Source organism: Clinocottus analis, unplaced genomic scaffold (assembly GCF_023055335.1).
Source record: "Clinocottus analis isolate CAN_PGR_092001 unplaced genomic scaffold, fCliAna1.0.p SCAF_16, whole genome shotgun sequence".
Classification (NCBI taxonomy): domain Eukaryota; kingdom Metazoa; phylum Chordata; class Actinopteri; order Perciformes; family Cottidae; genus Clinocottus; species Clinocottus analis.
In genome coordinates this window covers 1,110,340-1,135,576 of record NW_027175887.1, presented here as the reverse complement: position 1 = coordinate 1,135,576, position 25,237 = coordinate 1,110,340, and the positions used below count along the sequence as shown (strand labels likewise).

Sequence of the window (25,237 nt, the reverse complement as noted above, 5' to 3'; positions counted from 1 at the left end):
AATTCCAAACGGTGTGAACCAAAAAATAAAAAAAGATTCCTACAACACTCCCTTCAAGTAAATACATATTTTTGGAACTGCTGACCGGTGCATTTGTTCCTATAGACGGTACATTTTGATGCACAGCTGGTGAAGCGAGTGGAGTGTATTTGCGTCTGCTTCTAGTCGGGGAAGCTCTTTGACAACAGAGCAGAGAACGCGAAGGTACAATGATGTTTAAGAAACCACGCAGATGTCGACGCCGGCGTCAGGCGATTGCAGTCGGCGCGTTTTTTGTGCACACGCCACGCAGAACACACACACGTCACGAGAGCCTCTGTACTGCTTTTTTGAAAAGTGACAAACAGGAAGTGTGCAACTTATAGCTGCATACTTTTCACCAGGCTGAGGTGCAGGTGCAGCGCTGAGGGCAGGAGGTCTAGAGTCCATAAAACATTATAAATAAAGTTTCCAGTCGACTTGGAGGGAGAGGGAGACCAGATCAGGACTAACTAAGCAGACGGATTGAGGGGGCGTCATTTCAGGTTTGTGATGAACTTTGATTTACGGATGATTGAGTGAGAGGGCCTTGGCAGAAACATAACCGTCTTTTCACCTGTACATTAAGAGGGTTTATGGATAGTTTATAGACTCTCTCTTACACTCAGATATACTTTGGATTCATGAAATAAGGTGTTTCAGTACGAGCCTTCGGACAGTTAGAAGTACGACACACGTGGAGTAATACAATACAAGTGTTTGCATGAGGCCGCTTAAGATGCTGCACAGTTTTGAGATGAGAGAATATGAAATCCAACAGGAACATTCGTAGCATAACACCAGAGCCACATATCAAACTATTTATGATCATAGGTAGTACGTACGTAAATAAATATTGTTCCATTTATAAACCCATGAACTGGTTTGTTAGTGAGGTTACTTGATTTTTGAGTTCATTAGACCTCCAAAAGTCCACTACAGTACAAATCAAATAATTCTGTGTATTATCGGGAATAAATAGCACACGTATGTGTATATAAATAGAGCTGTTATAGATCCGATCTTATGGAAACGTCCCGTTTACCACAAAAAAAAGTGTACACAGGTAAGTTGACGTTAAGCTTCTCGCGTGGTTGTGAAAGTAGCGCTGCAGGCTTCAGTGTCAATACAACACTGAAGGTAGATCCCAGTGCAAACAGCGAGTGGACGCGGGGGACGGCCTTCTAACATGGAGCCGATTTAACTTCACAATCCCACAACAGGTAAGCCTGCAAACGTGGGCAACGGGCCAATTTATCAAGTCTTTGGAGTCCTGCACGTGACGCGGGTATCGGAGCACACATTCCTGAAGCAAATACACAGATTTTAGCGAGAAGCAAGGGGACGATAAAAACTGTACTCCCAATTCAAAAAGATCAAACTTTGCCACAGTAGAGCTAAAACCCTGGGACATCCCTGTTCACAAGCACGCCCTCTTTACACGAGCAAACACCGCAGTGAGCGCATGTGCAACTGCAAACATACTATCAACTCTGGGAACAGCACAAGAGTTTCAGGGCGGGTGATGGAAATAAGAAATACCATGACGTTTTTAAAGAAAAAAGAAACATGCTAATTTGATATAAAATAGGTGTGAAAAACTAGTATGTTATATTTTGCACTTACAGAAATAATGTGTGATTTCTGGCCTTTAATAATCCTTAAATATACTTAATAACGAGGCATTTCCATGTGCCTTTGTCTACTACGACAGTATGTGTATTTATAGTCTTCATGGCGCTTTTATATTTTCCTAAAAAAATGTAAAGACACGCTTCAAATATACAGTGTGCAGGCAGCTCTGCTCGTCACTCCTTCAGAAGCAGGAGTTTCAGTGATTTCGGTGGGCGTTACCGCCTTCAGAGGTTTCGGTTTACACTCGCTGCTGCCTTTCTATACGTTTAGCCTCTCCAGAGGATGGCTTGTTCCCTCTGAGCGACCCCCGCCCCCAACACACACATGCATACAACCCCCCACACCCACCCACACACACACACACTATTCTTTCTTCCTCTCACTGACCCCAGCCTGACACAAATTTCAATCAACTTCATGAGGAATATTACGACGGGCCCCCTGAAATAGAACACCCCATCCGACTCCATCTTACAGCAGTCATCTTTGATTCAGGCAGGCAGACATGCATAGTGCGTGTCTAAGATACTGTGAGGGGGCATGGGCGTCTCCCCCTGCAGCCTATAGGGCTCTAGCAGAGGGGGTTCTGCACACTTATAGAATGGAAGGGAGGAATTCAACCCTCCAACTTCCTGTTACAGCACTGACCCCTCCTCACATGAAGGGTTTGTTCCCTCTGAATACCCCTCCATGCACACCTTTATTGAACTTCCATGTCAGAAGAGCTGCAGCAGAGCATTTCCATGGCGTTCAAGCAGAGATATCAGCAGAGTTACCAGATTGGTTTCTGACGATTTTTGATGATGCATGTGAAATCAAGGAGGTTTTTCCAACATTCAGCACAGGATTTGACAATGGTGTTTACAATATTACCAAACAGGCCGCCAGTTTATGGTTGACAACACATATCCAGTTAATTTCAGTCAAGTCCATACATAATTTCAGAGATATTTGATCGACTCAAATTTAATTCAACCGTCTTTAGGGTAAGCTGCCGACGTTATCCTCATCAACATTGACATGGGGAACTTGTGAATGTGGTTGCACCTATTTATCCGTTTCACTTTAAGTATTTGACGCAGGTATGAAGCTTTGTCACGCTTATTGCGCACAGGTCACACAGGTTTTTCTTTTTTGGGGGGGGTGAATTGGAAGATCTGGCAATCTGATCTGGCAACCCTGGATATCACAACATGGTGTAATTTAAGCAACGTCTGGAAACTAATAATATATATAAATATTGATACATCTATATCTCACAATAGATAGATGGATAGTACACACACAGAGCATAGTTTCATAATTTGAGTCAAGGAAAGGATTCACATGATATGAAAGAGGTTGTGTTTCAATAGTTTCATGGGGGATATGTAATAACTAATATATATATATATATATATATATATATATATATATATATATATATATATATATACACCCATTTACTACCTATCTTACTTATGGCCTCAAACAAAAAGCCGTCCATTTGCCCAAACGGTCCTCAATTAACGCGCCACTACGGCTGTTTTAACAAGTGGAACAGGCTCAACCGTCACTGAAAACGTGGTTTGTTCCCTCAAACGTCACACGAACTCTGAAGCTCGGCCGTTAGTTTGACGTAAATATTTTAACGCGATAATTCGAAGGAAAAAAAAACAATTTGGCTCTCGCCCGTTGAGTTTACGAACGGCCATTTTAAAATACGGCTCACTAACGTTAACAATCAGCTCGTGCGGCATTTGTTTCAACACTGAAACGCTTCATCAACGCGAACACGACCAGCTGTGCTCGGACAGGGCCAACCGGGGGAACTACGACCCAGTGAAAGAGAAGAAGAAGAAGAAGAAGAAAAGACACAGCAGTTCTGCTTCATTCAGTGCTTCGCCATTTTGCCCTCGCTGCCTGACGTGGAGTGACTCCCCTCTGCGTGAATGCACCACGTGTCATGGAGCCCACGGAAGGCCCCCGGCTCGGCCACGGCCCCCTCCTCGAGCACAAAACACCTCTATCACTATGGCTCCTCAAGGTTACCGCCGAGGAGGATGTGGGACACAAACAGAATTATTTACCCACCCGCTGGAGATTAGAGGAGAGCAGAGCCCCGCTGCCATGTTGGTTTCCCCAAACATGGCGAGTGGCCTGTTTGACTAGAACTGACATCTCAGCCTCACTTTATGCGTCCACGCAGGATTAAAAAAAAGGACCACACTGTTACAAAGTCTTTGAGTCGCATACATGTTGCCAAATTTCTTGCTTATGCTTTTTTTGTTGTTGTAGTGCGGACGCACACACTCTCCCAAAAAACATGCTCTAATTCAAATATTTGTCCGAATTCTCCCGCATACTGAGTGCACGAGATTTTCCAAAAATACAGTAAAAGACAATTAATAAAACCTATTTAAATATACTTTCACTAGCGGTTATTTGGGGGCGGGGGCATGACACACACACACTAAAGCACGCGCTTGCGTGCATGTCAGGGCAAATGGCGGAACATAGACAACTGTGCTCACTGCTCACCTCGTATCTGTGCCAAAGGTTACAGGCATGGACGGCGGTCTATAGGCGAATTCCATAATACTTTTTAAAGCAGGTCAAGTCTGGCTCTTAGCAGAGAGCAGCTGACCCACAGTGGAGCCCAGTTTATCCTCTGGGCCGAGCACGTTGTGAGCTACAGGTCCGTTGTGTCCATTAAAAGGCTTCAGAGTCACGACAATAATCAAGTGTCTTTTTTTTTAATGCACGAAAACCAGCACCACTGACCAGTCTTTGTACTTCACAGCGGGCTACACAAGCAAAGAAAAAAAAAAACGAAAAAATAATGAACAATATTACAATTATAAATCAACAGCGTTTTTGCAGAAAACTATTGATTCAGCAGAACGTTTCTACTCATGTGTTTAACATTATTGATACAATTAAAACTCAGTTAAGTCACATACAACCTCTATATTTATATTTTGGCTGGATATATTTGACCAAGTCCCTCCTCCTAAAAACATCAACAAATAAATACAGTAATTATCTGGTTGCGTTCACGTGAATCCGTCAGAAGGAATTGTAGCACATCAGTTATTTAAATTATTCGACAATTTGGCTCAAAAAAATAAAACGTTACATGCAATCAAATAATGTGTGCACAATTAAATAGACTGAGTTTCAAGCTCAAGAGTTTAAAAAAAAGCTGCTGGACGACACACACACACACACACACACACACAGGCATCGTGTATTTTAAAACCCTGTCAGATAGAAGTGGAGCTAGAGGAAAGGCCTTTAAGGGGGTACTTAGCTTTATGTGATGACTTTGCGAAGCACACTATCTATAAAGGCCTTCTATGGCTTCATTCACTGCTCAACCAACACCAGCAGTTTCAAATGAAGTAAAAAACACCCCCAGCTAGCCAACGCAGCTAAAGCTGTCACAGTTCAGATTCACAGCAATGGCCGACAAAGTTGAGGCTCCAGAGTAACACCACACACAAAACTCACACACACAACCAAACCAGCAAAGCTAGACCCACTACTGCCCCCAAACCAACCTGCAAACACTTTCAATACAGACATGGCTATGTTAGGTTGTACTTTATGACTCAACGGAAGAAAGAGTTTGGGCAAAGGTGAGGCAACACGTGACAGTGGTCTGAGAGCAGGGGTGTAATGGTAATTGTTGTTTACCTTTGCTTCTTGGGGACGGAGTGCTCGACCTCAATACGTTTCCCTTGAAGTTCCACTTTACCTGAAAAAAAATAACAGGGTGTTCAAAACTCACACTAGCTTCATGCTAACGGTTTACAGCTACTTGGAGGCCTATTGGGTAGATGTGGTGCATTCAGGGTACACAGCTGAAGTAGGGGGCAGCTAACTTTCTATTAAAACCCGCGGATTTTCCAAGGAACGACAAAGAAAGGGCGAGGGGTCAAAAAGGGCCGACTTAATCAAATAAAAAAGAAGTCATGGAACAAGTGAATTGTGTAGGCACGTCACTTGTGTCCAACAATGAGCTACTAAAGACCCCTGAGAGATACAGTATGACAACCATGCGAATATGAATTGTTCCCTCTGACTGGCTTTGTCTTATTTAAAGTCAACGTCCTATCTTGGGGAGTTGGGGTGTTTCGTGGAGGCTAGAAGAAGAAGAAGTAGATGTGCTGCGGAGATGGCGACCTTGCATGGCTTTCACAATGATGGAGCTCACTCGTGGACCGTGGTGGTGTGAGGTCCGTTTCTGTGAGTAGCCCACTCGGTGGTAGATGTCGTTTCTATCTTTGTCACAGTGGACTGTCGGCCCAAAGGGGGAGGGGAGGCAGCGAGGCTTCATACTACATCACAGGAGTAGCCCCGCCGTCACTCAGTCCAACGCTGCGCGTGCAATACATTAAAATGCCACTCACATGCTCGCACTAGTCTGAAACGCACGGGCCCTAATCATCACGGCAATATTATTGTTTTTTAAGTATAAATATTAAGTATCAATATTGTGAAGGAGGCTCGTGCTTTACGTTGACCACGGGCTCCGGCTTTAGCTTGAGGCTACGTTTACTAACGATACGTGTGTGTGGGGAGGGGGGGTCTCTTCGCCCCCCTCCACCCCTTTACAAAAGTTGAATGGCTCCCCCCCTGGGCGTATGGCTCACCAGACGCCATTAAGCTAGCGTCAATACAATAATTGTGTGAATGTATTTTTTTATCCGGCGTGTTCGAGCTGACGCCTGCGAGGCGGACGGGGAGCGGAGTGCGGGGCGCACCGCTGAAGGTGGGCACGCGGCGGCTCACCGGCGCACCGCTCCCTTTCAGAATGAATGGATTTAAACTCGGGGAGGTGGAGGGCGGCCAGCGGTCCACATTTACTCACCGGAAAACGTCTCGATTGCCTTCATGGCCCACTGGTCGTCCGGACAATCCACAAAAGCATAGCCGGTTTTCATGAGAAACTGTCCGGAGTACGGGATCTTGTGTTCGTCAAAGGTTTTCCCCAAGTCCTCGGCAGTCACGCTGTCGCTTAGATTCCCAATGTATAGCTTGTGCATGGTGGTAATTGTTTTTCCCCAAGTCCCAAAAACGAAAAAAAACAAAGCCCGGAATAACGGAAATTGAAGCCAGCAAAAAAAAGTTTCTCTCCTGAATTTGCTAAAAGCGCAACAAGAAATTGCCACACTAAACCGCGAGTGGAAATCACACTAGATGGGAAAGAATGTCGACAAAAAAAGTGTTAATTCTCCTGCAGCAAAAAATAAAAGTGTAAAAACAAATGGTTACGTTGAATTTCGCCGTAAATCCAGTTGTAGAAGTGGAGCAGGAGGAGACTTGCAGCCGGCCCCAGCAGACAAATAAAGCAGCAGCCTACAGCCTCTCTATCGCGGAGTGGAGGAGGAGGAGGAGGAAGAGGAGGAAGAGGAGGGCTGTACTGGGTGGATTTGGTGATGGGTCTATGGTGGATGAGTGGGGGGAAAACTATGGCGGGATCAGGTCGGGAAAATCTCTCTCTCTCTCTCTCTCTCTCTCTCTCTCTCTCTCTCTCTCTCTCTCTCTCTCTCTCTCTCTCTCTACAGAGGGGTGACACCGCCCCTCCGTCGACTCTATTCGCGTTTTTTTTTCCTTTTTTGTTTGCAAAGAGGAAACCACGTGGTCTATTTGGAGTAGGTTAGGGAGAGCGAGGAGGATGGAGGGAGGGTGCCCCCCCCCCCCTCCTCTCATCCTAGGGGGTATTCGCCAGATGAGCGCGTGTGTACACGCACGCGCAATCCGAGAAGCAACCCCCTCCTTTTAATTCCGTACTGTACTCGTGCGCGCGCGCTGAAGGTTGCGTGCCGTGCTGGCAGTGGGTCGTTTTAATGCAACGCGACGCGGCCGCGTGCGTTTCTGCCCGTGCGGCAAAGATTAGGCTCCACGGAGAGGCGGGGCGCAGCGGCGGAGGCTCCAATGGTGACGGTGCCTTGACGCACTTTGGCCCGACTTAAATATCTCAAGGCCTGGGTGGGAGAACGCAGCCACATTTAAATAACTAAGCACCGCCTTGCTAATTCTATAGCCTCCAAGTTATTCGTCATGATGTTACATAAGTGACCTATGGTGAACCTCGGAGGAGGGGGGGAGGGGGGACAAAAGGTCCGGGGGCCCCATTCTGCCCCCAGGGCCACGCAGGGCTCCGCTCTGTGGAACACTTTGCTACATTGTCACCAGAGCCCCATTAGCTGAAACAATGTGGCCGATATGAGGACCGTAGGGTCCGGGCTGCCGTCTCGGCCTTTAAAGACAGCGTCTGTGGGTGTATGTATTGTCGGTGAGGCCGTGGCTTCCAACAGGCGGCGCCCCCATAAGGGTGGTGGGTAACAGAGGCCCCTTAGCTTCGGTTGTAGCCAGGTTTTTTTTTTTTCATATTTTCCTTGTGTGTGGCGCAGATGAAATCACAGTATGGCGCAGTTGCTGGGCTACAGCACCACACACACACACACACAACACCACGCGCCCCTCTGCGTGGATGGAGACTTTGTTTTTTCAAAATGGAGGCAGTTACTGATTCACAGGCCTGCCTCTACCCAAGCCAACCCAACCCCCACACGCACACACACACACACACACACACACACGCAGAGTTTGGCTGTGGATCCCTTCTGGCGCTCTGTGCGTGCGTCTTTCTCACGCACGGTGTGAGTTGCGACAAGGCTGGAGTTGGGTTCTGCAAAGGTTTATCTTCTCCTGTGCGGGAGACCCTTTAGACTTTGTAGCCAAACTGCACACGCCCGCGAGGGCAACGTGGCACTCCTGCTGCACTCGCTTGGTGTGTGTGTGTGTGTGTGTGTGTGTGTGTGTGTGTGTGTGTGCGTGTGTGTGTGTGTGTGTGTGTGTGTGGAAACAAATTTGTTAAATCAAATTGAATTTGTTTGGCTCCACAAGTATAGTGCCGCTTTGTTTAAGTAGTGTTTTACTTCCTTTTTAATTATATTTCCAACTATGAATAATTCACTTGTTCAGCAAACGCATTTACTTTCAGGACACAGTGGCTTAAATTCAAAGAAATGGATGAAACGCTTCATCACACAGATAATCACAAATTAGTCTCATTATCATATCCAGTGTTGGAACTGGAAGCATGACACAACATAATCACCGCAACATCTTTATTAGACGACACGACACACATCTGGGCGAAGAAGAGGAAGACTGTGATTATGACATCATCAGGGTGGATCCTGACAGCTTCTTTTTTATGGGAAAGGTTTATTACATTGTTATTATACTATCATAACATTATAATTCAGTCTGTTTACGCCCTCTCTTATCACCCCGCCCCCCTTTTTCCCTTTGTTCTGAGATGGCTTGAACCGACTTACAAACTTCCCTTTTAGTTATTTCTCCAAACACACACACACACACACACACACACACACACACACACAGGTGAGTTCTCAGGTGAGGGGTCTCCAAAGGTCAAATAACCTCATAGGATGCAATATTTGTGTAATAACGAAACAAAAAAGATTGACCTTTTCATGAACTTGAACTGGGACTAAGATCGGAAACTTAAACCAGGAATTGTATTGACGTTTGTGTTGAGGCTATAAATAGTACACATATTGGACAAGTGGGAATTGAAGAAGTTTGAAGGTAGTTTATGTCTGAGAAGATTAAAAATCCTCCATCTCAACAGGCTTCGTTTCACGTACGTACCTGTATGCAAATGATGAATGAAGGAAAGTTTAAGTTCCAAATCTGAAGTGTGGCCGGTTCGAGAGTTTGGAGGCTCGATGGGGAAAAACAACTGAAGTCAAGTTTTCCTTTGAGGCTCCAGTAACTCACTGGCTTGAGTGTGATGGAGTCAGACTTGATATTCTCCTTTTCCTTCAAACTCAGTACGTGTGTGCAGGTGTTTGAAACGTTCAGAGAGGTGAGGGACTCAGCTCACACTGAGTGTGTTGTGTTGCTGCAGATCGTCTGACCAACAGAAACAACTCAGATCACTTGTATTTAGGTTTTGGTCGGCGATGTAAAAATGACTTATCTCAGTTGGTGGCTCTGCGGGGGGCAAATAATTCTATCGATTGGACTCTTGTGGACTAATCGCTGCAGCTCAGCTGGATCCATTTAAAACAGTGTTGTATGTTTCTGGAAAATATCCATCTGTGAAGTTATGAAGTATTGGAGTGAAAAGTTCAATATTTCCCTGTGAAATGTAGAAGACGACATGAAAACATACGTCGATGGCAGTGTACAAAAAGAGGTGTGTGTGTGTGTGTGTGTGTGTGTGTGTGTGTGTGTGTGTAAAACCTTCTTGGGTAATGCAATCGGTTTAAGGTTCATTTCTTTTTGTCCTCTAGTATATTATAAGTGGTAGTTTAATATATTTGAAAATGCCTTTATTTATTTTGTGTTTGCAACGTTGTTTGATGAAGTTGTGTTTTTTTCTGTTTCTGTGCAATACGTTCACCTCTCAGGGCTCGACAGACAGGCGTTTACCGGTTGCCATTGGCAACAATTTTAATAAATTGGCAATAGTATTTCGGCCTTCTGTTGGCAATGTGTAAAAAGCAAAATAATAGACACAGCAAGCAGCAAAAAATGGACTCTGAAATAAATATAAATGTTTTAATTGTGACATTAGTCGTACTAGAAAACCGTCGCCGCAGCAACAGGAAGTCGTTCACAGCGAGCTCACGGCCATGAGGTCAGCACTGGCCACGATGGAGCCACCCAGCTGCATGTTTAAGATGTTAAGATGGAAAGGGGCGGGGCAGTGTGCACGTGAGAGGACGGTAGAGCATGATGTCACTTCATCATTTACAGAAAGACCGTCAGCTGACCTCGGAGCCACACACACACCACACAGCCTCACTTGTTGCACACGCGCCTTTATTCCCACCAACACCCTGAACCCGAGTTCACTTTGATTCCATCACAAGTGAACAAATCCTCACTGCGGCGCCAGAAGGGGATTCATTCGCCGCTGAAAATAGTCCCCAACAAAAGTAAAACCAGCAGCGAGCAGCGGCTATAAATCACTGAGACGTTTCAAATCATGTGACTATAAACTTGGGAGGTGTTTAAAAAAAAAGAAGTACATCTTCACAAGGAGCCGCAGACAGGAAGTCAGAGACGACGGACACAAGAGACTTGTGAACACTAACCTTATCTTTTATTTACTTAAGTCCCTACAAAGGAGCACTATGTGGCAGAAGTCACAGTCAGTTGGTGGGGAATGATCTTTAGTTGATGGCAACCAAAGCCTTCCCATTTTCCCTCTGTTGCATTCTGGGTAGAAAACCCTCTTCCTGCAGAGCTCAGTCTGTGGTGATGAGGCTGCTGAGGCGGGACAGAGGTCACCTGCAGGCACAAAGAAAAGCCCTCATTCAAAAACCAAAGGAAAGAAATGTTTTTTTGGGAACAAAAATATTTGACTGCAAATTCAAATTTTTGTATACAAGAAACAAAATGTATTTTGTAGCCCAGGGCCACAGTTCCCCTTCAACTTTCTTCTTTCATACGTCTACTTAAAATAATTGTGATTTCAGACATGTGTCAACTTCTGTATTCATGATCTGTGTCTCAGTGAATATCATAACATCAGTGACTCCAGCTCATCACATTTCATCTCAACGTCCAGACTCAGGAGGAAGCAGCTTCCAAAGGATCTCCACTATAATTCTGCTGGAAGAAGTGAAAAAGCGGATTGGCACATTGTGGGTCCACGTCTCTGTACATAACATGACCTCAACCCGCAGCGTGCTGCAGACATGAGTCCTGAACTCGTCAATGAGTCAGCGTTTTCTCCGTCTGGTTCTCTGGTTTTGAAGTCATGAGGTGTTTTGTTTTTGTTGGTTTTTGGTCAGGTGGCTGAAACAAAGTCTGGTTAACACAAGCCTAAAGAGATTTCAATGTTTTGTTCTGCGACATTAAATGTCAGTTAATACCCTTCTACCCGCCTTTCATTGTCTCAAAAAAGCAGAATCTAAAAGGTAGCAAAATGAAACTACAAAGAGTTTGTTTATAGTCTAGATTTTTACTTCTGCCGACTGCATCCAACTTACCAAAACTGTGAGTTTCTTTGTGAAGAGCATCTTGTTGAACAAAACATGTTAAATACCAAAAGGTCTCCCGTTGGCTTCTTGGCGAAGGAACCGGAGGGATACTAACTTCCTGGTTCGTCCCCGCGGCGCTCTGAAGAGACTCGTTTAAAGTTTACAGCCTTGGAAAAATCAGTTTGACCCGTCAGCTCAGTCACAGATGAAACTGTACAGTCAGTGAGCTCCCAGTGTAATCAAGATCATCTGCTTCTGATGATGCTGAACAAGAATTTAAAAGCCATAATCAACGTTATTCTACCTCGAGATCTTGAGCTTTTGATCATTTCACATGATCTTCATCAGGAGACGGAGACAACCGTTAAGGTTTCATGGGAACCCAACACATCCCATCTTTACTGCAGCCGGGCACGCGCTGGTGAAGCTCATGTGAAGCTCATGTGAAGCTCATGTGAAGTGACCGACAGCTCCGGGAAAAGCTGTGAAACAGATCTTAAAGTTTGAACAATGACCTCGGTTTGAATTCTCAACCCAGTTTTACAGTTTTTCACGCACCTGTTGTTTCTCGACGGGACCCTGACAGTAAGTAAGTGGACCTTGAGTCCAGATTTGTTTTTGGTCAAAGCGTCTTTGTCTTGTCAGTCCACAGACGGCGACGTTGACGCAAGTTTCCCTCTTGTCACATTGTGTTGACCAGGATCTGCAACGGGGGACAAAAACATGGAATATGAAAACTGAAAGACAAACGCGCTTTCTACAACATCAAAAAGTGTTGAGTCACTTTTATTTTCTCCCCAAAAAATGGATCTAAATATTTTTTTATATCAAATAACGAGAAAAACACAAAGTACAACAACTTAATAAACATCAGCTTGTGTTCTAAAGCATGACTTTTTCATAAACTTGAATCACGTGCGTAAAGCATTGGATGGCAGCGTGTTGAAGTTCTTTGTTCTCATGGAGAAACACTCGAGGCCTCACGCACACGTCAGGACGTTCTGCTAAAACTAACGATACGTTACCAACAGATCTTTTTCTTTCCTTGGCTACAATCACCTGGCGCTACTTGAAGCCTGGATCCGTGAGCGACAACGTTTATCACGCCGCATATTTTAAAATAGTTTTCTGTTGCATCCTCATCGCCTCACAGCCGTGTCTCTTGAATATGTTTGTTTTATTTCAGTTGTAGGAGCTTTAATTCAAACCATGTTGGTTTTTTTTACTAGATCCGTTGCAGGAGTTTTGATGCCTGAACGAAGACGTTTTGTCGGTTTATTTGTTTTAATCTACGTTAGCCGCACGTTTCAAACTACCGGCACTCGGGGAGAATGCGTTTCCCTCCGAATTTTTGTTGTGTGGGAACGAAATTTTGAAAGAGATAGTGCTGCTTAATTCTTCTTTATAAACTCAAATCATATTCCCTGCATAAACCTCACAGCACAGTAACTTCATGCAACTTCAAAACCTTTTGTCTTGGACTTCACAGCCGACGGACACGATTTCTTCACCGGGAAGCTGGATGCTTGTGGCTGAAGCAGATAAGTGTTTATTTAAGTTTCACTGTCTCTGCAAAATGAATAAATAGGATTTGTTTCTGTTGTCCAACATACATGTAAAATCATGAAGCTGTTCTTAAATTTGAACAAATGAGCATAAACCCCCCCCAAAACAGACTTAAAATAATAATAATATGTAAACAACCCAAAACTCAAGGTAGCTGAGCTTTTAGCCACATCACACTGTCTTCTTCCTCTTGACGCCAGAAGGCCCAGAAAAAATCAAATAAGTGGACCTTGAGTTGGGATTGTTTTTGTCAGACTACATTTCCAGGGTAAAAAATGTACTTTCATGCTTTCAAAAAATATTAAAGATATTAAAGAACGCAAAATGTTGTGCTTTTTGAAGGAGAAAAAAATACAGAAAGAAATGTGCAGGTAATGCTTTTAAAATCCCGCAGAGTATCCTGGAAACTTCTGAGAGGAAACTACTACCAGTGAACTAAAAGGAATACATTCATTGTTCCAATTGTGCTCAATAAATTGAGCTCAAGTAGTTATCCACCGGCTCGGCGGGGGCGAGTTTCAAACCTTTGTAAATCCACGTTTCTCTTCCAATTGAAACGGGCCTCCCTGCATGTAGGCCACACTTCCTGTGCCGACATCACAGAAACAGGATGTGCTCGAGATCATAAGACAGATGGTGAATGGCTGCGCGGCCCGGCAGCACGCAGGAGGAACAACTCTTACTTTTATTCTCATACTTTTATTGAAGACTTTTGTTTTGATAAAAAAAAAAAGATCACAAACCAAAGTCGAGAATGTCTTCATGTATTTCCTGAAACCAGAGTATTCTGATCGAATAAGTACAAATACAATTAAAAGTCAGTCCCACATTGAAAATGAAAAAGTACAAGTAGTATTATCAGAACTAAAGTACTTCAAAAGTGCAGAGTATTGGCCCTTGTGAGTGTTGCGTCTACACAATCCTGGAATACTTAAGGAAACACTATTTTACTGCAGTAGTGGGGAAAGTTGAGCCGAGCATCTTGATTTCAACGAGCTGTTGGGTTCAGTGTTTGATTTGAAACAATATGTGATGTTTCATAACTTCTTCATATTAACGTGTAAAGGAACTATTGGTCAGACAGTAATAAGAATATTCCTCCATCAACTGTAGTGGAATAAAAGTAGGATTATCAAGTGGTATATAATGGAAATACTGAAGTACCAGTACCACAACATTTGGAGTAAATGTACTAGTTTCCACCGCTGCCTGAACTGTATCGATCGCTGTAATAATTTTATTTCAGAGCTGTGAATGAGGTGAAATAATTCACTCGTTGGCTTCTCGCATCACAGGGACGAGGACGACCGGAGGCCTCGTGATGTTGTTTTAGGTGAAGTCATCCAGAAAGTTCAGAGCTGAAAGCGTTGAAGTGGAAGCACCGCGACGCAGAGAGGCGCCATTTTTACAGAGGAGGAGAAACTATCACCACACAGTTCAAAGTTTCAGCTTTTTATCCACAATTAGTACTCCAGTCTGTCACTTGATTGCCAGAAGCAGAAAGACTCAGGTACAAGTAAAAATATGTAGTATTAGCATCAAAAACTAAATATTAATGATGCTAAGATTCAGAATAATGTATGTGTTATCGGATTACAATTATTATAATCATTCCTCGCTTCAATGTCACAGCTGGAAGAAGGTGGCTCATGTTTATACAAATAAATAAATCTATATTTTTTCATCATGTTTTTGTATTTCTCTGTATCCCTGAACTAACAAATTATACTAGCTATCAATGCAGTGCAGTAAAAAGTACAATATTTGCCTCTGACTTGTGTTAGGAGTGGAAGTATAAAGTGCCAGAAAATGTAAATACTCTTGTAAAAGTACAAGTACCTCAACATTGCGCTTTAGTATAGCATTTGAGTATCAATGGAGAGTACTGAGCAACTTTCCACTGATTCCATGAAGTGATGCTGTAATATTGAAAAAATTATTATTTTTTTCAAAGATTGAGCACAAAAACATCATGTAGAAATGTAGAGGCTTCTTTATCGATATGAAATGTACACGTGTGTTGTAATTATTAAAAACAGTCTCGTGAAAGCTGTCACTGGTGTTAAGAACGAGGGAGGAGACATGCGCACTGACCACCCTGTGTTTCTGTCCTTTTGATTTCTTAATGTTCGTTTCTACATTTTAAAGCGGGAGCCAGCACACACACACACACACACACACACACACACACACACACACACACACACACACACACACACACACACACGCGCGCGCGCGCACACACGCGTCCCCACACACTCCCCTCGTGCATGCACTGGATCCCAATCACACCGCGTGTTTTCATTACGGACGGCCAGGATTGGATGAACGAATTAAAAAAAACACACACACACCATTTCAGGGAGTTTAACCATTTGAGTATCGGACTCACCGAGCGCGAGCTGGAATCAAATAAATAGTCCCGATATCCCTCATGTGGCGGACGGAGAGAAGACGTGTTGCTCTCACAAAGCACACAAAATGGAGAGAGGGAGAGAGAGAGAGAGAGAGAGAGGGAGAGAGGGAGAGAGGGAGAGAGAGAGAGAGAGAGATGTCCACTCAAAAACTATACAAAAACAAAAGAACAATATTAATATTTTCTTTCTTTCTAAATAATTTGTTTTAAAACGTTCCTTTTATTAAAATGATAGATTTCAATAAAAAAAAAAATAGCATACAGAAGTATATTAATATTTATATTATCCTAAGCTAGGAAGACGTTAACTTTCCGCTTCCTGCTTCCTACTGGACACATACAAAACATTTGGATTCAATTACATCTTAATAATTGGATAAAAACAATCTTATTTTTTAAAAAGTGTAAGTTTCCAGGAATACTGCGAGACATCTTTTGCTAGTTCACGTGTGTTCACCTCCTTATGAACCGCTTATCTTTTGGTTAAAGATGAGTCTAAAGTGACACGAGCCGGGTCCTCTGGAGGGGAAACACCCGGAGCCCCTCGTCTCCTCCAGCCCGAGCCACGACCGCCACCCACCGGCCGAGACGAGCCACTGCACCCCGGGGAGGCCGGGGCCTCCAGGCGGGACGAGGCCTGCTGAGGCGCAACCAGAGTTATGAATCGCGATCAATTATACAATAATAAATAAAAACTTTTAGTTTGAAGCAAACGTCCTCAAAGCATATTTTGTATTCAAACCGAGGCAACGTATTGCTTTGTATTGTTATTACAGAACGTAATGTACATTTAATCTTGGTTTTAATGAATTCCCTGTGTATTATCTTTATTATACATGTTATCAAAAAAGATTTTTAAAAGTTTTTTGTTTTTTTTTAAACATTCGTTTCCGCCCCAAAAATAACTTATTTAAAGCTCGTGGGAAGAAAAGCGAGTTCTTGTTTTGTCAACAAACAAAAAAAAAAGCCGCTTCCGGTTGGTCGCGAGCCCACACAGCTGTTACTAATTAACGCGCGCTGTTCGTATATCGATTATGACGCGTCACGGATCCCGCTGCTCGTGCCGGTCAACGGCGCGTTAGCGAAACCAGTCGTCGGGTTGAGGAGCGCCGGGGCCGGGACTGCAGAGGCCCCGAGACGAGCCCCGGCCATCGAAAATGCAAATGATTTTTAATCGATAACCGGTGACGACATCGAACCCGCGCCGCGCGCGCCGGCACGCGCATATTAATTCACTGCGATCTGCGTCCGAGTTCCGCGTGACAGATCACTCCGGAGCCTCTCATCGGGCCCGTGAAGGACAAGCGGTTCCGACTCGGTCATTTTTTTCAAGAGTTCAATTATGATGCGCGTTCCCGCCGCGTGCACGCACTTTGATGGACTGTATTGAAATCGTACTAAACGGTCACCTGTTGACTTTATGGAGACCGAGAGAGGAACACGTGACTCATTTAAAGCTAATTAAATGTGAATATAGCCAACTTATGGTAATACAAATAATAATGCTGTCATTGATAATAGTTTTTAATATGTATTAAAGTGAAACGAAATTAAATGTATCAATGAATTTATTAAATTTACTTTTATAAATACAAATGACTGAAACATGAAGGAGATCACATTAAGTAGTAGCACTATTATTCCACTATGCTACTTTATGGAACCCTTAAAAGTAAAAAACATAAAGCCGGTGCATCCTGATCACCCGGATGTGGATCACAATCATCTCATTCAACCTCAACTTATGGTATTGTTCAGGTTTGGATAATAACGAGACACATGGAGGCTACACTCAGCAGATATAGTTATGAACAAATGCATTTTTTTTAGACGCCAAGTTTGAATGCACCCAGTAGAGGAATTGCCATATGCATTACATCATATAAAACATGTGGCAATTCCTTAAACATAAATATAAAACATAATATATGGCTGTTTATAATAAATCCCAAGCATGATAAATGGTATAAACTGTGGATGAGACTGAGACTCTTCAGAGAGAACATAACTTATCAGAGGTGCAAAGTCCAGATGGATTTATCGTCTACATATGATATAATCTTTGTATGTGATTGTTTGAGATGAATCAGTTTTTTTTGTTGCTTTTGTAACGACTTTCTTCCTGTTGCTGTCAATTTAAATAAGAGCTGGTTCGCAATTGACATATGTGGTTTAATTAAACAAATTAAATACAATTGTTAATATCCATTTTATAGAGAATAAACTGACTTCACGACATCAGAATGTCGCCATCTGGTGGCGGGTTTCAAACACTACAAACACGCTGTTAAAACTAAAAATAAGGGCCGTCTCAGTTTACACTCAAGGGTCCACTTCTTGCTTGCTCCCCTCGTGTCACAGCTTCCTCTCCAGAAGCTGTTTGCACTAAACTTTCAGGACATGAGCGTAGACGCAGCAGCTGACGTGCTGTAGAGCTCAATAAATATATAATAAAAATCATATTTCCATATAAAAACATTCACATGCAGTTTTTTGTTGTTCTGATGAACACAAAAAAACAGTCTGCGGAAGAAAAGCAGCGCTGGTGGTGATAATAATAAAACATTTTATTTGTATAGCACTTTTCTAAATACTCAAAGACACTTTACAAGGAGAGAGAGAGAGAGAGAGAAAGCAACGATGGAAACATGTCATGAATAAAAATAGAAACGACTTTAAAAAGAGAAAATACAATGTCAGTAGAATCGTGGGTATTTCACCGTGTTAGCGAGAGAAACGTAACAGAACTACATATCGGAACCAGGATTAAAACTGTTAGTCAAAATTGACCGTTTACAAAATAGACGTCAGTCTTTGCGCTTACTCTGGTTTTAACTGTGATGGGCTGTTTGTTGGGGTGGAGGGGTGGGGGTGGACGTTTACTAAATCCATCCTGGAAGCAGTGGGGTGGGGTGAAGGGGGCGGGTCCAGAGCTGCAGACTTACTGCATTTTGGCCACTGTAGCTTCCAGACGCAGTCGCGATGTCGGGCTCAAAGCCTGACCCAGCGCTGCTGCTACGTCACCGGGGGGGGGGGGGGGGGGGGGGGGGTGTCTTGTGACACGGGGGAGGGGATGAGGGCGGTGTCAGAAACAGTAATAATTATACAGCACTTGTCTTAAAGTGCTTTAACGTGAGAGGAACAAATGTGTCGACAGTCAGTTCGTAAAAACGAAAAAAGATGGAGACTCGTACTGGGAGCTTCTCGATGTGTCCCCCTCCCCTCCCCCCCAGTCAACTACAGTTACAACAAGCCACCGGTCGGATGCAAGTTGAGAAGACAAATAAAATAAGTGAGTTCAGTTGTGTGTTAGAGAAGGTAACCGAGCCAGAGCCCCAATCGGTAACGGCGAGGTCCTTTTCACAGAGCACTGGAGAGCCGAACCGGCGTAGTAGTACAAGTCCACGTGTTGCTGTTGAGGAGAAAGAGGCGCGGGGAAACTGTCATGACGCCTCCTGAACGCACAATGTACACAATCTTCATCCTGGAGCACGCTGAAGGGGGGTTACGAGAGAGAGGAACAAGGTTTCCCCTTCTCCTTCAAGAAGCTTCGTGTGACTTAAACGTTGGGGTTTTATGTGTTAAAAAAAACATCAGACTGAAAAGGAGAATTTCGTCACATTTACTTGGCGCCCTGGAATCCCTTCGTTCAGGGTTTGGAACACGCGCTAGATAAAAAATAGCTTTTTGTTTCGTTTAACACATGGGAAGAGGGGAGGGGGACACTATTCATAATGGGAAGGATAGATATCTTCATAACTAGAGTGGGAGGGAGGGTTGGGAGATCAATTCTTAAGTGAGGGGACAGACATTTTAACTTATATCCAGTACATGGCATAGATCATACATGAGGGTCAAGGCAACACATTTTTTTTCTTCTTTTTTTTTTTTTTTTCTTTAAACCTAACTACTCAGTTATTCAATCTCAACTAGTTCTTAACGGTTCCCTCCCCCCGATCTCAAACACAACGTTCCAACAGGAGGGGCGAGGTGGTGGAGGGGCGTCCAAAGTCCTCCCTCCTTGATGCTGGGTCCGAAAGGGATATGTGTGTGTGTGTGTGTGTGTGTGTGTCAGGGGGAGTAGGAGGGTGTGTGGTGCTGGACGACATGTGAAGGGAGGAGGGGGGGGCAGCTGGTTCCCGGTGGTGGTGGTGGTGGTGGTGGGTGGGCGGGGTCTCATTGATTGTAGAGGGAGCGCTGCTCCCAGGGCATGGCCTGGATGGTGCGTGGCACGGGGGAAGGCTTGAGCGTGGGCGCTCCGTTCGGATGGAGGGAGTGGCCGATGGGGTTGATGGTGGTGAGGGGCCGCTGGGGAGCCAGAGAGAAAGTGTCCTGGTGCTTCGGCTGTAGGGGGAGGTGGGGGGAGAATGGGTAGAGAGCCAGGGGGAGAGAACCGGAGGGAGGCAGTCGAGAAAAAGGGGGGAGTTGGAGAGAAGAGACGGTGAGGGTGGGCGGGGGAGGGGGGGTGGAGGAGGATAAAGAGTGGGCAAAAGAGTAAAATATCAATGTCAGCAGAGCAGAGTGACTTCTCAGATTCATAACAATACACAGGTGATCAGTTGACAGGTGGAGTTCAGATGGACGAGGAAGAGAGGAGCTGGGAAAGTGTCACACTGAGACAGATGGACATGAAAACAGCATGGGCATGGAGAAGGTGCAGCGTAGAGACAGAAGATGGAGAAGGTGTAGCGTAGACATGGAGACAGAGCAGATGGAGAGCTGAGCTGCACACGTCTGAGCAACATTTTTTAAAGATAAAATGTCTCTTGAAGGCTTCACAGGATGTCTGCAGGTCAGCTCGTGTCATTAAAATGATTTAATAACGATCAAGATTCAGTCACCGTCTCAGAACGAGGTTTCCAATATCGACTGTTAAATGTCAGGTCGGTCTTCAAAGACCTCGTTGTGATGTTCGATCATGAATATTCAGTTGTTTATGTTTAAAAAGAAAAGAATGTTATGGAGGAAGTTGTTGGGCCCATGATACAAACATACAGGTTCTTGATGTGCAACACGAGAACACAGAACCGTGTTGGACCTGCAGACCCCAACACGAGGACCGGAGGTAACTCAGTTAAACTCGATCGCTCATATCTGAGGAAATGTGACGCGTGCAGCCTCAGCTTCAACACCAGCACGTTGAGTGAGCGACCAGCGTCCAGTCTCAAAAGGCGGGACTAAGTTAGCAGCGCAGCCCCCAAGTTAGTAGCGTCCTACCACCAAGTTCAGAGCCCCAGCTGAAGAATGACCTCATTAAAGCAGCTTTTAGTCTGTTTAGTCCGTTTCCACATTAAGTGCCACTAATGCAGTCCAGCTGCTGGAGGAGGAGGAGCGGGGGAATCATATAGTTTACTGGAATGAACCATCGCTGATCTCAATGTCCGTTCCAACCACATCTACCGTCAGTGGGGACGTCGTGAAGCCCGCCTCTTGCTTCATTAGATCGGCGGTCAATCTCGGTCAACGGCGACGTTGACGAGCGTTGCGACTGTTAAAGTTAAAGATTCGTAACTTTGCACCGCCAGAGCGTCTGACAAACACGGCACAAGAGAGGAACGCAGCCCCGGCAGAAGAGATATAAATGTTTGTTAATCAATACTTTGTTTTATGCGTGTATTGAAAAGATATACACATGTTAAATACTTCATTTAACCAGAAGTGCAAAGATGCTGACCCAGATCTGGGTTTTAGGACTCATTAAAAAAGACCTTCCAGCTAAATTAAGACAAAAAATGAAATAAAAATCTACCCGACTGCAGGTGTAATGATTTTTTCTCCAAGGTCATAAATTAAAATCTAATGAAATATCAACGTGATGCGCTTAATCGTCAAATCAATTGACTGAATACTGTTTCCTGTACGGTATATTTATACGAGGGTGTGTACACCCCTCTCTTTATTTGAATGGGGACATCTCGGCACGGGGAGGTCGCGGTGACGGGACGTTGAAGCGTCTCTATGATTCCAACGTCCCGTCACCACGGTGCCCCCGAAATGCATTTGAAAAGAAAAACAGACTAAAAGACGGCTTTGAGGAGACGGCTAAGACCGTGTCCACCGGGCGTCTCTGCTACGAACGCTCATCCGTCCCGTCCCAAGAGGACGGGGGACGCGAGCTGAGAGCGGAGGCTCCCGGTGGGACACGGTAAGCGTTCACAGGATTAGTCCTTCTCTCCTGATGTTAGTAGCCAGACAGGGAAGGAGGCAGCTAGGCAGCGGGCGGCGGGGGGAGGGGGGTGTGGCGGCGGCTCTCTCCTACCATGGGGTTGGCGCTCAGCCTAGTGTACCCCGAGCTCAGCTCCTTTACCTCAGGCACCAGGGGCTGGAGCAGGGAGTAGGAGGAGGACGGGGTGGCACTGGAGGAGGAGATGTGTTTGTTGGAGGACGAGCTCCTCATGCTCTGCTGGCTGCTCTGGGAGGACACCGAGCTGGGACGGCCCTGCCGGGGGAACAAAAAAAGACGGAGAGGGCTCAGCGCGTTGGCGGCAAACGCACCAAAACACGTGATGACTCCACCCATTTCATTTTGACCCTACCTGGTGGGGGTCAGGCACAGACTGGCTGGACACGCAGTGGGAGGGCAGAGGTTCCTGCTGGCCGTGTCCGCCGTGCGGCGGTTGCATCATGGAGTTGGCGCTGTTCTGCTGCTGCTGCTGTTGTTGCTGCTGCTGCTGCTGACGGCGAGCGTTGGCGGCGTAACGACGACTGGCGCTGCTGCTGCCGGTGCCAGTGCCGGGCTGGATGGATGGATGGATGGAGGAAGAGACAAGTCTGTCAATTAATGTCCTTCTTCGTGCACATAGCCGGTGACACATGCATGCCAGCAACGCACGACGAAGATGAAGAGTGGAGGTGGTGAAGAGATGTGGTGAACTCTTTTGCGTTAGGACGCTTCCTCTTGAGCAGCCGTGTGTGAATGTCTCAGGTCGATGCGTTTCTACTCTGTCCCACAGACTCGATACCTCTCACTTCCTTCTAGCACGACTCGTAACATGAGGGATGGGGTGGTCGGGTTGTACGCACATGCACACACAGACACGCACTCGCATAAACATCACGTCTACCCAGCCTGGAAATTACAACTATACAGACGGTCAACTCCAACGTTAAAGGGACAGTCCAAGTGTTTTTGAAGCGTCGTCGTACGGCGTGCTTAACCAGTCAGTGTATCATCTGCAGTGAGAGGAACAGAGAGCCAGCACAGAGCAGTGTGCTGCAGCAGCAACACTCATTTGAGACAACTACAACTCGTTTTGATATATTTTGAATAACGTTCACTTTGCCGTGAGACACAGTCCATGTTGGCGACGGAGAACTGAAGCAGTTCTCTCCGCTGCGCTGGTTATTTACGCAACCATTAACACAAACAAACTAACCCATTGAGGCAGAGGTGAACCAGCAACTCCTCTATCCTGCTAGATATTACATGGACGACGGCTTCAGAAAAAGGTGAAGGGAAAATATTCTGAATAGTGTTCGTGTCTCAAATTTGTTTGGCTGCCGTGTCGTTCACAGCAGTGCACTGCTCTGTCGCGGTGATGTTTCTCCACACTGGGGGCGGGGCTCCCCTCGTCTACTGTTGGCAATACACCGACTCCCGATAAGTGCGTCCTACAATTCCACTTAAAAAAAGACATAACTAGTGTCTCTTTAACATCAAAATCTACACATCTTCTGCAAGCGTTTATTATTGCTGACGTTAGTGTTAAACCTCAACCTTCTCCCTGAAGGTCTACAGCTGCAGAAGAATCAGTGATCAACGTCTGGTGGGAAGGTTCTGGTTCTGGTTTTAGGTTTCATCCTGGTCGTTCGGCCGGTCATCTGTATCAGGTACGTTTACGTTTTACAGAGCAGATTCTCAGTCATAAAACGCAGACTTAAGAGTGAAAAAAAGTGAATTTATTGCATTTTGCACAACTTTAGTTGAAGTTAACACTTTGGGTTACTCTTAAAAGATTATAATAGATAATACTAGCTCTAACTGAACTATGGGACGTAGTCTTACTGAGGATTTCGGCCCACAACGCAGGGCCTGACATTGACAGTTGCCACTGGCAAACATTTTGAGAAATGGGCACATAATTCTTGGCCTTTGACATAACAACTTCATTACGTGCACTTCATTCTTATCTTAACTTAAATTTTGATCCTGTAGATCCAAATGTAAATATTCAGTACTGTAAATATTCATGGTTCCTATCTATTGCACTCTATGTCATGTTAAATGTTACGCACCTCCTGCCAGGACAAATTCCTCGTATGTGTAAACTTACTTGACAATAAATGGTTGTGATTCTGATCAGCGGAAAACTCTCCCATTTTCTGTGCGTTTTCTTCAGTATTACTTACTAATTGGTTGGATTTATCCAAAGTTATTTTCATTTCAGTAGCACTGAGACAGATGACGGCACCAAAAGGAACAACGCCGGCAGTTTCTGTTTAGACAAAAAGCGTTTTGAGTTGTTCTGAGCAGACGCCTCAACCAGGAGATCTTCCTGACCATCATGTCGAAAGTTCTCAAACTTGACTGAACCAGTTGGCCCTTACTTACAGCTACAGATCCATCTGCTGACTATGCCTCTCTCTCTCTCACACTCACACACACACATACACACTCACACATACACAACACACATGCTCACTCACGCTCACACCAACCTGGTTTTTGGCCGCGGCGCTGCACCTGTGCTGGGCCAGGTCCAGCATGGTTCGGTAGCTCTTAAAGCAGGACGGGCAGTTGAACCGGTTCTTAATGACCAACCCCACACGCACACACACCCACACACAGACACACACACATACATTTGGATTACTATACTTGTGAGGAATGGTGTTGCTTCCCTGACCTCTAAAGCCTGACTCTTTCCCTAAACTTAGCCTAACCCTGGTCTAACCCTGACTCCACAGCAGGAGGGCTGGGACAGAAGTGTAAGCTGGAGAGAGGACAGAGGGGAGGGAGCAATGTGCTACCACGCGTTGCATGCACAAACATCATCTCACACACTCACACACACACACTTTCTCCTACTTAGGCCCGTCTGTGGGGCACCACCAGTTTGACCGTGCCGACCACACAGACTCATTAATGATGTCAATGTGACATTGCTGAGTTGATCAGTGCTGCGTCGCAGTTGAACAACGTTAGTTAGTTTTTTATTTTAACATCTAGGACTCTTTTTTAAAAAATCGATTAGGAAATATATAATTTAATATTGAATTATCAGCTTTGATAAATAAGAAAAGGACATTATTGTTCGCTTTTAAAACTACTATATTTATTTCTAGCACAATAAAAACTACATTTTGCGCAACCTCCGGTAATGTTAGCGGTTAGCTCCGTTATGAGCAGGATTGCGTTAGAGGTCACTGTGCGCAGCCTGATGGGAATTCTTGTTGAAGTCCGCTGTGTGTAAAGTATATACCTGTATTCACCGTCTGAAACCGCTGGGTTTCAGCGCTTGTCTCTTTAAGAGCCCCTCCTGTGGCTTGATGAGCCACGTTTCCTGATCGAGACAGCCCATCACAAAACGTTATTGCACAGTTTGAGGGTTGGCAGGCACTCAAGACACCAGAGGATCTCTGTAAG

The 25,237-nt window shown here is 44.8% G+C and overlaps 1 protein-coding gene across 2 annotated transcripts in view; it reads right to left on the bottom strand.

The window, feature by feature from the left end:
- Window positions 1–6,760, bottom strand: part of LOC137786555 (insulin-like growth factor 2 mRNA-binding protein 1) — a 40,688-nt gene extending 33,928 nt beyond the window's left edge. For both annotated transcript variants that reach the window (XM_068578500.1, XM_068578501.1), the window contains exons 1-2: window positions 6,509–6,760; window positions 5,332–5,392 (exon numbers count right to left, since the gene is read on the bottom strand). In XM_068578500.1, the coding sequence (XP_068434601.1) occupies window positions 5,332–5,392; window positions 6,509–6,683 (236 nt within the window). In that variant the 5' untranslated portion in view covers window positions 6,684–6,760. The remainder of the gene's footprint in view (window positions 1–5,331; window positions 5,393–6,508) is intronic.
- Between the last annotated feature and the right edge of the window lie 18,477 nt (window positions 6,761–25,237).